General features: G+C 51.8%; 1 protein-coding gene across 4 annotated transcripts in view; it reads left to right on the forward strand.

Annotated features, from left to right (window-relative positions):
- Positions 1-1,851: 1,851 nt before the first annotated feature.
- Positions 1,852-14,150, forward strand: part of PTPRU (protein tyrosine phosphatase receptor type U) — a 281,840-nt gene continuing 269,541 nt past the window's right edge. For 2 of the 4 annotated variants that reach the window (XM_032802871.2, XM_032802873.2), the window contains exon 1: positions 1,853-2,052. In XM_032802871.2, the coding sequence (XP_032658762.1) occupies positions 1,980-2,052 (73 nt within the window). In that variant the 5' untranslated portion in view covers positions 1,853-1,979. Of the gene's footprint in view, positions 2,053-14,150 lie in introns of all 4 variants that reach the window. The other 2 variants (XM_075060956.1, XM_032802875.2) reach the window with 2 other exon arrangements.

Genomic DNA, 14,150 nt, shown 5'->3' on the forward strand with positions numbered 1-14,150 from the left:
CTCCCCTTTTCATCGGGAAGGGGTAGGGATTTGCTGGTGCGTCTTTCTTGGTATTCGCCCTTTTTTTTGCTCCTAGTTATCTTGGCTTCCTCAGACCTGCATCTAATGAATACCAGTCATAGCCACACCAGAGTTTGTTTCCTTTCAAGCTCTCTTGTCACAATGTTGGCGTGTATATTACGCCTCATGTGTCATCTCCCGGAGGCTTCGTCCAGCCCACCCTCTTTGCCCTCCCTTTGATCCAGAGGCATATTTCTTCGCTAAGTATGATCAGAATATTTCTCCCATCTTCCCCCGGCCACTCCCACAGCTAGACACTGCATTGGCCATGGGAGGGTCAGTGGACTGCATGGGAGGAAGTGGTGACGCTGCAGCATCTATAACAAACCCTGCCCAAAGTCTCTGCATTCTTGGCCATGAAGTTTCAAACAAATGCCCCATCTGAGAACTATTATTGAAACCTGATGCCCTGAGCCTGGCACACTGCTGTGCCCATGTGGAACTCAACGACTCCCCAGGAGCCCCATGAGGGCACAGGGGTCTGCCCCCGTGCTGTCCTTTGGGATCTCGGGCCTCCTGGCCATCTAGGCCATAGACGGGGCTCGAGCTAAAAACCTGGAGAGGATCAGCCTGGAGCTCAGGGAATGAATGTATCAGTCTGACTCTTTATCTGAGCGAATGTCTGGCCCAGCGGGACTGAAAATCCCGAATGTGTAGGGGGAACTTTCCCCAGCTCGTTCAGGCGCATGCACATGGCATGTTAGCAACAGAACACTGCAGAATCCAGGGTGCTGCTTACGTGGGGCCTCGTAGGTAGGCTGCAGTAATTTGACCCAGGAAGCGGGCACTAGATGAGACACTGGGTAAGGTGAGTTCTCTTCCAGGTTTTGCCCCTGACCTGCTGTGTGACCTTAAGCAGGTGTCTAGTTTCCTCTCAGTCTGATCCAGTTAGACTGTAAGCTACTGGGGGCCCGTTGCTATGGATATACGCACCACTTGGCAGACTGGGCTGAGGTGGGCTCCCTGCAGGCTCTTGTAATACAGTAAACCGGCAGACCAACGATATTAGTGTAGTATTTACCTCCTGATTGCCATGTTTGCCGCCCATATACCTATGTCTATGCCCTCCCCATGGAAGCGAGTCCCCGTAGGCCTTCTCACACCAGAGTTCAGATAGAGGATCCCCACCGAAAGCTTCCATCCACGCCAGAGGAGTGTAGCCCCTAACACTTGATCTCAGCCCAGCCTGAACGTGCAAGTTTCCTGCATTTTGCCGGCTGTCTGCAGCAAAGGACGGGAATTCCCACCCCCAGCGCACCTGCCTGCCTGGGTCTGCCCACAAGATCCCGGGTGGGGATACAAACCGGAAGGTGGGGGGTGTCTGCTAAAGCTGCTGGGCCTGGGGATGTTAGACGGATTGAGGTTACACAGCAGAGTGGCTGGATTCTTTAGGGCAGCGGGTTTCAGCCTGTGGACCCTGCGGGGGCTGCAGACTCTGTCTAAAGAATCTGAAGCATCTGAAGAAGTGGGTTTTTTTTTTTTACCCACGACAAAATACATCAATTAGTCTTTAAGGTGCCACCGGACTCATTGTTTTTGTGGATAGAGACGAACAGGGCGACCCCCTGATACTAGATCTACTCTGGCCAAGATTCCCCAAGGGGCCCGCAAATGGGGACCCCCCCGCCACCGGGCTAGGCCAGGCAAAGCCCAGGTGCAGCCCTGGCTCTCCTCCGGCTGCTTTTGCTTTTTTCCTCCAGCAGGAGGCACCCTCTGCCTTTGCAATGCCGCCCTTTCCCTCCGCTCCAGCTTGACGTCAGCCGAGCGCTTGGCTGGAGGCTCGGTCCCGCTCGGGCTGCTGCTAGTTCGGCTGCAATTGAGTAATGAAGAGCCTCGCCTGGCCGCTTCCCTCCGCGCGCCTGCGAGCCCGGGAACCAGCGGGGGCCGGGGCCGGGCTTTCCCCGCGCATCTAATGCACCATGCACCGCGCTCGGGCGTTGATCCTCCTGGTCACCCTCCACATCTGCTCTCTGGAAACCGAGACGCCGACAGGTCAGAATTCAGCCCTGTCCCTTCCCCGGGTCGCTCCCCCTGCCCTGCCTGGGCTCTCTCCCCAGGGGAGCCGCCTGCCCCCCAGTTCCTGCACAACTTGCTTCTCTTCCACCCCCGGTTCCTGCGAACTCGTGCAGGGAAAGGACGCGGGGATGGAAATTGACCCGCTCGCCTTGCAATTGAGCAGCGAGCGGGCTGGGGCTGGGGGCGGCTCCGCTGCCGGGCTGTGACACCCGAGAAGTTTGTTACTGCAGCGGGGGCTGCTGAAATATTAACCTGGCGGAGGAGAAACTCCAGTTAGCGGGTTTAACTTCTTGACCCCACCCGGCGACCGCCGCGGTTCAGGGAGCGGGAGTTCCCCGGGCATGGCCGGTGGCTTGGTGGGCAGGTAGCGGGGATCTGCTCCCTCCTCTCGGCGACGTGTTGGGCTTTGTTTGTAAAGGAAGAGACCCCCCCAAAGCATGGCCCCCCTCCTGCTTGGGCGGGCAGCCTTTGTGCATTGCTCTTTCTGATGGAGCCGGCAGCGGCAGGTCGGTGCGCAGCTTGCAAGGGAAGCTCCGCTGCTCACCGGCCAACTTGCAAATCCGGATGCAAAAGTGTTTCGCGTGAGAAGCGGGTTTTCTCCCCCCCTCCTCTCCTCCTGTTTTTAATTATTTACCTCCCCAGCGCCCTCCTCCCCCCCCAGATCTTCCTTTGTCCGGCCGCCTCACAGCGCTGTTATTAGGGCTGCGTGGGGGGAAACTTCTCTGGTTCTGGGGAGACAAATGCTGGAGTCTGTATTGATCGGATTTCAGCCGCTCTCGGGAGCTGGGGGCAGGGGGTTCCCGCCGGCTGAACGCAGCGTTATCCTAGGGGGAGAGCCGGGAGCTGGGCTGCTTACAAACGCCAGATTGCGGTTCCCAGCAGCAGGATAACTGGCCGGGCAACTTCCCCCCTTCCTGAGTCTCCATGGCTGTTGGCTGGAGACACACAAAATGCCAGACTTTCTTTTTTAAGTAGCTGTGATCAGGAAGAAATAGATGAACTTTGAACCCCAGCTCTGAGAGCAGAGCCACCTCTGAGTTGGGAAGATCGAGTCTGCAAACTTATGTGGCCACGGCAGGGTTTGTGTTTGCAGCATGCACTCTGCTGAGCTCTGAGCAGATTGCCTGTGTTTTCCTAGGTGTGCTCAACAAAGATCCAGGTCCTCTTTTTACTCCCCTCGCTAGCAAAAAGAAACTGGGAAAAAATGAAAGGCCTGTAGCAAAGAAAAGGCACTGAGTGACGGTGTTCGATTGTCTTGTTCTTCTTTTAAATTGCTCATCACTTGTAGTGTCTGGGTTGTCAAAATTAACACTCAGTTCACCGCTGTGATTTATATTAATAATAATCATCAAATGCTCATCCTGCAGAAACAAGTTATTTATGCTGTTTATTTGAGGTGCTACATTTTTAATGCCGTTTCTCCTGCTGGAAAACTACTCCCGAGGTTCTGAGTTGAGGATCCAGTGCGGTTGTGAAGGTGGGACAGAGGGATAAAGTGGTTGCAGCCAGAAAGCAATTTTCTCTGGCTCTGGGATAGGAGAGTCTCCCCACACCTTTCCTTCATTGTTGCATTTATTTAAGAGATTTTTAAACCCCTCCCTTATCCATACCTGAGCTGGCCAGTTTTCTTTGTGCGAGTCGTGTACAACCTTCGCTATTTGGAGAGCCCTGCTAGCTTCTGCTAATGAAGAGAGAAGGCTGGTGTGTGCAGCCTGCTAGACGCCAAATGCAGGCATGATAATGCATGTTTGCATGTATGATTGTTTCCCCCTCATCGCCTGATGCCCTGGGAACAAAGTCTCTTAGATCCTGGCTGCATTTCATTACCCATTGCAACAGGGCCACAGTTATTCCATTTGGAATGCAGAGCTCTGAAATGCTGTTGAGGATGCCAGCTGTATCCTCCTCTCTGGCTGTGTCAGTCGAACGAAGGAGCAGGCAAGGTTTTCAATAGAGGTGTGCATTCTGCAGGCAGGTTTATTCTAGAGCAAGCGAATGATCCTCAACTTTACCTCTGATCCCTGCTAGCTGCAAGGCGGGTTTGAGGCTGGGGGGTCTTACAGGATTTCTGAGTCTCTCTGCTCTGTTTGTGCCTGGTCTCTTTTTACATCCCTGCCGTTAAGGTGCATTTAGAGGGCTGTGGCAGCTCTTGCATAACAAACCTTATTTCTCAGGCAGTTAATAAATGTGCCGTTAAAAGAAGGAAGAAAGATTCTCAGGGCTGAAGCTTCCTGGACAAAGACTCAGCCCAGAGGCAGGCTGTTTAGAAGAGATGAGTTCAATGGAAGTGGGTGTATATACAGTGCGCACACATACACACACACATTGTATTTTATTGTCTCCCAATTTTGGATGTTTCTGTAACTCCTGAGGATCCTTGTTTTTCTGTCTGAGATTTTGCTGACTCTGAGTTCACATCCTGTGGCTTGAGCCACATTTGACTGGTTTTGGTCACCCTCTGACCTTATGTGTATTTACTTTCCCCCGGTCAAAACGGTGGGTTTATTAATGCCATTCCTGTGCATTAACTATTTTGATGGACCGTTGGGCTAGGTTTGGAAGAGGGAATGATGTGAGGTGGGTTTCAGAACAGACAGGATCTCTTGCCTGTTGCAGATCCTTCTGGGAAAGGCAGTGGGTGTTTTTTGTTTGTTTCTCAATAGATAAATAAGGAAATTAAATACAAAAAACTCAGTGATGCCCCATATTCTGCTGAGTCATAGAAATTCGATGGAGAGGACCATTCAGCCCCATGCCTGGCCAGTGCAAGTTCACTTCTTATTGCGTGTTCATCCTGTCTTGTTTTAAATGTCCCTAAAATGAGGCTTCCAGCACTCTCCTTCGAGGCCAGTCCACAATGTAGGAGGAGTTGCTGTCAGGATGTTTTCCTTCTCTTATGTTTAAATTCTCCCTTTCTTAATTCCTCTCAATACTCTTGCATCTACACCCTGTGAGCTACCCGGAATAATTCCTCACCTACTTGTGTTTACACCATTCAGATAGCTGTCGGTTTGTTATAACGTCCCTCCAAACCCAGCCCACGGGTGGTACTTTAGAGGGGATGTGCTGGCTACACGTGGCAACAAATGCAGGGACGTTGGGTAGGTGGGGGATGCAGCGCTCAACAGGTTAAAGAACACGTAGGTGGCACCAAAATGCACAAAATCTGGGGAAAGAGAGGCGGATGCTCTCTCGGCAGCCAGCACCCATGGGCTGATGGCAGTGGAGTTGCTGGATGCAAACGCCCGCTCGGAATGCAGCGATGGTTAAAATGCTGCAGTGATCCCATTGTCAGCTGTAGTGTTTTGGGTGGTTTCTGTGAAAGACCTGTGTGTGTTTATACAAGCGCTGGCTGGCTCCGTTTGCATCCAAGTTCCAGCTGCATGTTTTTCTCTGAGTATTCTTGGCCATTACCAGCCCTTCCTCTTTTCCCACAGCACAACCAGGAAATATAACTTTAGTTGAATCAGAGGGCTGTTTTTTTTAACTTAAAAGGGGGCAGGGGGAAGGCTTGCCAAATTTGAATCGTTTTCAGAGCAAATGGATTGGAGCATAAACATGGCAGCTGATGGTATTTTACCGGGGGGGGGGCTCCAGCCAGAGAGAAACATGTGCTGCACAATTTGGATCTCATGTGTGTTTGACTTTAGGGCTCTGCTTCGGCCCCGTACAGAGAAGCCCGAAATCATCCAGATCCTGCAACCATTGCCACATGAAGCTCCTCAGGGGGCCACCCTCTTGGACCTGATGGCAGGTTCGGGGCCTGGATTTGGATCTGGGATCGGGTTAGGATTGGGATCTACCCTTGCTCCCTGTCGTGTTCGAGGGGCTTAGGAACAGGACTTGTAGTTAAGGCTCATCCCTGCAGAACAGGATGGTCAGGTGCGTCCTTGGAATGTAACCTGGGCACTGATTTGTCACTTTTCTCTCCCCTTTCCCTGCTATGTGTCTTCCTGAAGGCCTAAACCCCGAGGGGAGTGTCGTCTTCCCCCCCCCCCCCCCATCTCAGCAGGTTCTAATGCCTCCCGCAGGCTTTGGAACAAAAACTCTCTCCTAAAGGACTCTGCTGTTACATTTTTATATGCAGTTTGCTTGATAGTTTGTCTTTATTGGGATCTAATTAGAAAGAGTTTTACCAAAGAAGCATTTTCCCTTCCCCTTGGGCCACATTAAAATCAAGAAAAGCTGCTCTCTTGGAAATATGTCTCTGGCCCCTGCTGGCATGGGAGCGTTAACTCAACCTGCGAGAAAAGTGACCTACCCAGGGACTCAGAGTGGAGGAGGAATAAATAAAACAGGAGGGGGGAGGAGGAGGGGGAATTTCACAACAGTTCAGACACAGCTTCGGCTTTCTTGGGAAACGTTTGTGGGCGTGGAGTGCTGGTTTGGCTTGAACATTGATAGTGTCAGTGAACTTTTCCAGACATCGTCAGAATGGTGGGTGCTGTAATTAGGAGGCCCATAGAGATTTCATGCATTAATAATAATCTTCCCAAACGGAGGCTCGACATGGCTTTCTGCACAGTCCTTTTTTACGAGGATTATTTTTAAGGCAGTTAGTCAAGTGAGCACAGAATGCCAAGGTTCCTGGACAGGAGGAGCAGAAGCTGCTAGTCCAGTGGCAGCTCTGTGGCTCTTTCCACAAGACAGGAGCCCTCCTGCTCCCTGCACCTTGCCAGGGATCAGAGCTCCATAAAGCATCTGAAGGTGGCTGGAGAAATTCCAAGCACAGTAATTTGCTGCTCCTGGATTGTAATTGAAATCTAACTCTTAATTAGTGAGCAACTGCAGTTTTTCAGAGGCTCTCCAGACACTTTATAGGCACTGTGGGCCTGATCCAAAGCCCACTGCCATTAAAGGAAAGGCTTGTATTGATTCTGAATGGGCTCCATGTCGGGTCCTGATGCCAGAGGCATCATGGCCTAATGGTTTAATAAAGCAGCAGTGGGAGTCCCAAGAGCTTGGACTGTCTCTTGGGGTCACAGAATGTCACTTTGGCCCAGATCCTTAAAGGTATTTAGGCACCTAAGTCCCAATAGGAGTATCAAAATACCTTTGAGGATCTGGACCTTTACCGCTCTGTGCCTCAGTTCCCCCATCTGTAAGTCTGGGATCTTCGCCCATATCCCACGGGCGCTGTGAGCTCAGTTAACTAATGTTTTGATTTACCCTGATTTTACAGATGGGGAAACTGAGGCACAGATGCACAAAGACGTTTTGGCACCTAGGTGCCATTGATTCCAATGGGAGTTAGGAGCATAAGTGCTTTTGGGAATCTGGGCTGAAGTGACTTGCTCAAGGCCTCACAAAGTGAGTTGGTGGGAATGGAACTCAGGTATCCTGGCCTGGAGCTATTAGATCAATCTGCCTGACAGCCAACACCATATCTGACGTGCAGTGTTTGCCTTTAAAGACAAACCTGCATGCGGTCCACACGCCGGTTAATTGATTTCACAGGTGGCCACTGGCCATAAAATGATGCCCTGTTAATACTGGAGAGCATTACTGGGGATGATGGATCACTGAACCATGAAGTAGCTGGGACTCTCAACAGCCCTCACCTTGCCCTCTAATGAATGATCAGGGGTGGAAAGGAAAGGAACATGTCCAGCTTTTGCCGAGGCACCTGTTGCAAAGAGAGCCATGCTGTGGCGGGAGGGGAGTACCACCGTGGGCTTGTGATTGGGATAACTGGCCTGTTAATCCTGGTGGGCTTTCAGGGCTGTTTTCTGCCAGAACCCACTGGTGAGTGTGGGAGAGCTAGGCAGCTGCCTGCATGTACTGCTGCTCCGAGGGCTTGATTTTGAGAGGGGCTGAGCATTTCCCACTCATTGCAGGGCTGGGCACCTCCCAGGGTGACTATTAATTATTAGTTGCACCTAGAGGCCTTATATGAGGACCAGGATCACACTATGCTGGGCCCTGCACGCGCACACACTCTGAGAGTGCCATCCCTGAAGCGCTTACAATCTAAATAGGCAAGACAGATCAAGGAGGGAGAAACTGAGGCACAGAATGTTGAAGTGACTTGCCAAAGGTCACCCAGCAGGTCAGTAGCAGAGCCGGGCACAGACCGCAGGTCTCTTGAGTCTCAGCGCGGTGCTCTACCCACTGGACCATGCTACCCCTCCCCCACAGAGGCATGAAGGACTGGGTCTGTACTGCAGCATCTCGTGGCAGGGAACAGCAAAGCCCAATTAATGCGACTGGATTGCCTTTCCTCTGTGCAGTGTCTCTTCCTCCCACTGTTTCAGGCACCGTTTCAGCACTCCAGCGTGTGTACGCAGATTTATTTCGCCAGATTACTAAACTCCAATAATCACATCTATAATCCACCGCAGCCTGTAATGGGCTCATAAAAGGATAATAATGGGGGATTTGTATCCTTACCATTGTTCACAGTGAGACGACGACGTCAGCTCAACACAGGAGGTAGAAAAGGGTTTTTATTATGGGCTCTTAGGGGAGTGTAACGTGCGTGTGTGTACATGCTTCAAATGAAACTGTCCAAAGCCTGGAGGAGGGCAGATCTGCATATGGCCAGAAGCAGGAAATGCATCTGAATCTGATTTGGTGAAGTGCTGTGTAAATGGATGGCACTGTTTATGTGCTGGGAAATGGAGAGGAACTACGGCGAGCCTAGGTTATTTCAGACTGGAAAAAGATAAAGGCAAGACATATAGAGCTCCAGTCTAGATGCCAGGACCTGAGGGGGCTATTCCTGGCTCCTATGTACCCCTGAGAAGTCACTTCCCTCTTTGTGCCTCAGTTTCCCAATCTATACAATGAAATGAATGGTACTTGCCAGCCTCTGCCAAATGCTTTCTATGGATGCCAAGCTGCCGTGAAAGTGCAGTCGGACCATCCTGATCTTGGTTACGCTGGTGTAAATCTGAAGGAGCTTCATTGATGTTAGAGGAGTTACTCTGGGCATAGGACCGACTCTTGGGTGCTCCGGGGCTCAAGCACCCCTGGAAAAAAATAGTGGGTGCTCAGCACCCACCAGCCACAGAGGCTTGGCAGTGCCACTGATCAGCTGTTTGGTGGCTGGCGGGGGGGTGGGAGGGGCTGGAGTGGAAGTGGAGCACCCCTGGAGAAAAATAAAAGCACCTATGCATCTGGGATTTACCCCACTGTAAAGGAGAGCAGAATCTGGACCATAACGTGCCTTATTCCCCTACTCACTCCCTCAAAATCCTCTTGTGAAGTTGAAGGCTTATTAAGCCCCCTTGGGGGAGGCATCGCTTTTCTTAAGTTCCCTTGGTTTCCTGCCCCTCAGGGCTCTGCTCCTTGGCTGGCCAGATTGGGATTGGTTCTGCCACTGCCTGTATAGATGCAGCCGTTCCCCTGTTGGTGTCAAGCTGGTTCTCACCCCGTGCATTTGGGGCTGGTAAAATTCCAGTCAGCTGCCGAGCAGCGGGGTCTTGGAACACGCGACGCTTGGCCGGTGGAAAAATATCTGTCTGGAGCCAGCGCCTGCCTCTGTTGTTAGTTTTCTTGGCAGGCTCAGCCGACTGCCCGGATATGACAAGAGCTGTCCCAGAGAGGAGTGGGGCAGATGGAACCAGCTACAGCCGTAAATTTCTCCATTAGACGAGGCCTAGAATCTGCCTTTTGTTAAGGGGTGGTGAAAGGTGGTAGGAGCTGTTGCAAATGGCTCCTCTGCAGTGTTCTTCCCGCACTGAGGGCTTCTGCAGGGAAAGGTTCTCCTGCTCTCTTAGCATGCAGCACTGCCATATGGGAGACCTGGATTTGATTACTGGTCCCAGCTTGAGTGCTGCTGGGTGGGATTGTGGGGGATCAGGAGCACCTCTTTTCTCCCCCCCTCCGGGCCTCACAGCATGTATCTTGTGTTTTTCATTGGAAGCTCTCAGAATCCTGGAATCCTCTTGCAGACCCTGGCAAAGCAGACTGGAGTTGTTCATTACCCCATTTTACAAGTGAGGGAAACTGAGGCACAGAGGCCTCACTTGGGATTGGACTGAATCTGTGGCAGAGCTAGGAATAGAACCCAGGAGACTTACATCCTCAGTCTGTCCTCTGTAAACGACTAGAAGACAGTACGCCTTCCCCAGAGCTGGGAACAGAACCCAGGCGTCCTGACTCCCATTCCCCCAGCTCCAACCCAGAGAGGACATGTCCTCCTTCCCTTCAGAGCACATTGTAATTCTTGCTATTCATTAAAATTTTACAGTGACTAAACTGTCTACATATATTTGCATTGTGTTTAGCACAGCAAGTGCCCATGGAGAGATCTTCACAAGGGGATTGTAAGCTGGGGAGATTAATTTTTGAATTCAAAGGGGCTCTCCAGTGAGCCCTTCTGGTCTGCTAAGGAGCATTTTTCATTGACTCGAAAGGACAGTGGTGGCTGTGATGGGGGTTTAGGGAGGAAAAAACTGATTCAAGTGTAGCTTAGAATCAAAACTAGCCAGGTAGAAGACTTTAAACCTGCCTCGGATTTTGGGCAGGCCTTGGATGGGTTCCATGAGATCTGCTCCGTTGAGGCCACTTGCAGCGCACCATAGGATCGCTCCTCTACTTTTTTTGGCGATTTGAGTAGCAGAGACATAGATAACAGTATGGACCTTTTCAATTGGCATCGTTATGTTTCAGAGTCAATGCTCCATTGCGATGAATGGAAGCACGTTCCCCCCCTCTCAGAGCTGTTGTCTGAGGCTGTCTGCAGCCACAGGCAGATGCCGCTGCAGCACTTTACCTCCAGCTCACATCTGGAAATACACCTTTGCAGCCTTAAGGGGCAGAGATGTATGTTTTCTTTAAATGAAAGCTTAGCTGCAGGAGTGCAAGGGGGCAGCCCGTAGGCAAAATGTACTGGATCGCCGAACCACTGCAAACTGGCCTCTGAATCAGCCACTGAATTAGGGAACTGGTAAAGGCAATCGCGCCTCTGGTCAGCCAGTTAGGGTGCCTGCTGTCAAAACCTCTGCTCAGGGTGGGGGAGATCATGCCCTTTTGGAGGGCTGCATAGAGCCAGTCATTTGCTTTTCTGTTCCCTAGCAGGTAGGTCGGCGGAAGGCAGGAATGGGAGCCTGAAATGAAGCCTAAATTCAGCCATTTAGACACTGTGGGCTGGTTTCTTGTCTTGGTTGCGTCGGTGTCATTGTGGAGTCACCCCATCAGTTTCAGGAGGGCTACTCTGGGTTTTCACAGGCTGGAATGAGATCCGAATCTGCCCAGCTAGCGGCTGCCGGGCAGGATCGGTGAGCTCAAGATTGTTTGCCGAGAACGGCACACGCTGCGGTGGCAGTTGGAACATGGAGGCAGCAGGTGTCCTATGCAGGGTTATAATTGCATAGCGCTTTTCCCCTCCCCCGGTTGTGCTCTGCTTCGTATAAAAACATAAACCCAACCAGAGGCTGCAGTCTCTCATTCTCCTGAATACCTTTGATAGATCCCCTGAAACGTCATTGATCGCCAAATAAGAAATACAGTGGTTGTTAAAGTGTCCCTCCTCCCTGCGCTCCCAGTGTTTCGTATTACCAGCCCGGGTGCTCTTTTGACAGCTGAATTTTTTGTACTGTAACCGTCTCCAGGCACACGGTAATGCAGCGAGCTCGTCAGCCACCGGAGTTGCACAATACACTCCTGGCATAATTACCCTGAAGCCGTTCGCACTTGGATTTGACTGCATTAGCTGCAATTAGCAAATAAAATATTTTGGTTTATAGCTTTCATCGACAAATGGAACTCCTCCCTCCCTCCCACTCCCATCCTTTCTGTGCATTGTCCTCTGCTTTTAGTGGTCTGGTTATGTCGCCTGCTTGCTCACCCCTGAGGATTCCTGGAATCTTTCTGCAGTATGTGGGATGTGTTGCCTAGCGGTTAGAGGTTGGAGGGGTAGGGACTGGGATTTCCTGGGTCCTATGCCCAGTTCTGATACTGGGCGGTTTAGATAACACACACGTCTCTCTTCCCAGCTCTGAGCGAGTGTTGTTTCCTCTGGTTATTAGGAGGACTGGGAACTAGTTCAGTGGTTTGAGGATTGGCCTGCTAAACTCAGGGTTGTGAGTTCAATCTTTGAGGGGGCCATTTGGGGATTGGTCCTGCTTTGAGCAGGGGGTTGGACTAGATGATCTCTTGAGGTCCCTTCCAACCCTGATATTCTATGAACGAGGGGTTGGTTTCTTTTCCTGAGTCTGCCACTGACCTGTTGTGTAACCTTTGGCAAGTCACTTCAACTGTCTGGGCCTCTTTCCCCTCCCAGCCGCGTGTAGACAGAACGCTCTTCAGGGCAGGGGCTATCTCTCACTGTGTGTACATACCGTACTTAGTACAGTGGGTCTCCTATCTTGGTTGAAGTCTCTAGGCACTATTGTGATATATCAATATGTGATAATTTGTATCCAGTCGGTGTTTGTGTGTGTTCTAGGCAGGTGCCCCTGGCTCAGAGCCACTTCATATCAGCTGCTGCTGTTTCAGAGTCTATTCACTCCCTTTGCCTGTGTCTCTCTTGCTGCTTGTGTGTATCAGTCCTTGACTTGTGTGTGTGTGTGTGTGTGTGTTTGAGGATCAGGTCCTTGCTGTGGGGCCTGAAGGAAAGGACCAGTCTGGAAGCTGACGCTTGAGTCTTCCGGTCCCTTCGACAGCGCTGGCGTTGTTTGGAGGACGCGGCCTAGAGTGCAAGGGTTACCATGGCCTCCATCCTGACCCCACAAGCCAGCTGGGCTCCACCGCGTCTCCGCGGGCCCTCTCGCTGTGCTGGGGTGGCTCTATTGTCTGGGCTAAGTGAGTGGGAAACGCCCAGCGAACATGTTCCCTTTGTCAGGCCCAGCTCTGGGATTGGGGTCAGGGATCAGAGGCTGTTTGGTTCTGACCCGCCCCCAACACGCCTTCCCAACCGTCACCCGCAGGGTCTTCATCAGAGCGTCAGAGCGTGAAAGCTGAGCCCAAAGCAAGCCCCAGTGATGACTGCTCAGGAGACGAGAGATGGGGCTGGATTGGGGCCTTCCCCAAGTAGGGCTCCGGATCGCAACCTGGCAGCCCTGTCTCTACATAGAGCGTTTGTGGTGGGTACCGGGCTAGCAACCCTCTGGCGCTGGAGACAGATCCCAGCTCTGGGTTATTTAGTGGTAGCTGTGCCTTCAGATGCAGGTGGGCTGAAGTCAGCAACTTCTGTGCTCTCTGTCTCCAGGGCTGGAGCGAAAGGACCCAGATTGGGCCCCCCTGGCTTTGTAAATCCTAAATTCAAAGCTCTCTCCCCGGCCCCCCAGGCCTGTGAGGCTGGCAAACCCCTAGCCAGCATTCTCCGCTGCCATGTCCCGCAGCCACGGTGCAAGGCCGGCACTGCCTATCTGGGCAGCGTGCCTGAAAATGACAACGAGCAGCTATACAGTCTGGGGTGAGTCCAGCACGGGGCAGGGCCTGTCGCTTTATGTCCCCGCAAAAGGGAGATGTGTTTACTACGAGAGAGCAATCACAGTGTGACATCCTAGCGGAGACAAGGCACCAGGTAGGCTGTGGCTTGCCAAGCTCAAACCCCTCTCACTAGTTATCAGCTAGTTACCTCCAGGTGAAAACAACTTGGACTGCCTCTCCGGTCGGACTCTACAGCACACTAGTGATCTCGGTGTACGAACGTGCAAAGACATAGCCGTGAGTCTGTGCAGCGCCCAGGGCAGTCTCTCTTAGGGCTTTCCGTGTTACTGTGATCCAGACAATAAGGAAACAGGCTTCGCTTTGGAGACCTGTGCCCGCTTTGCAGCCAGTCAGTCACCAAGATGCTCACCTGTCCCGTAGGGAGTGCTCGCCCCTAAATCCCAGAGCAAGGCTCTGCAGCAAGGTGGTGTTTTCACACTCCCTAAAACCCACCTGGGTTAACCGGGTCACACTCATTGTGATCTGCTCTGCAATTAGTCGCTGTTCTCTGCCTGGCTGGAGAAGGGTTAACCCCGCCAGGGCTGCCACTCATCCTGGAAAGCTGCCGGGCATGTAAAATGTTCATGTGCACCGTGTTTTCTGAACACCCTGGTTCAGGCTCAATTTCTTCACCAGGTTTTTGTGGTAAGGGAGGCGGCTTTTATTTTTTTTTTTTCCTTTTAAATGGCTTTAAA

This window comes from Chelonoidis abingdonii, chromosome 25 (genome assembly GCF_003597395.2).
Source record: "Chelonoidis abingdonii isolate Lonesome George chromosome 25, CheloAbing_2.0, whole genome shotgun sequence".
In the NCBI taxonomy this organism is placed as follows: Eukaryota; Metazoa; Chordata; order Testudines; family Testudinidae; genus Chelonoidis; species Chelonoidis abingdonii.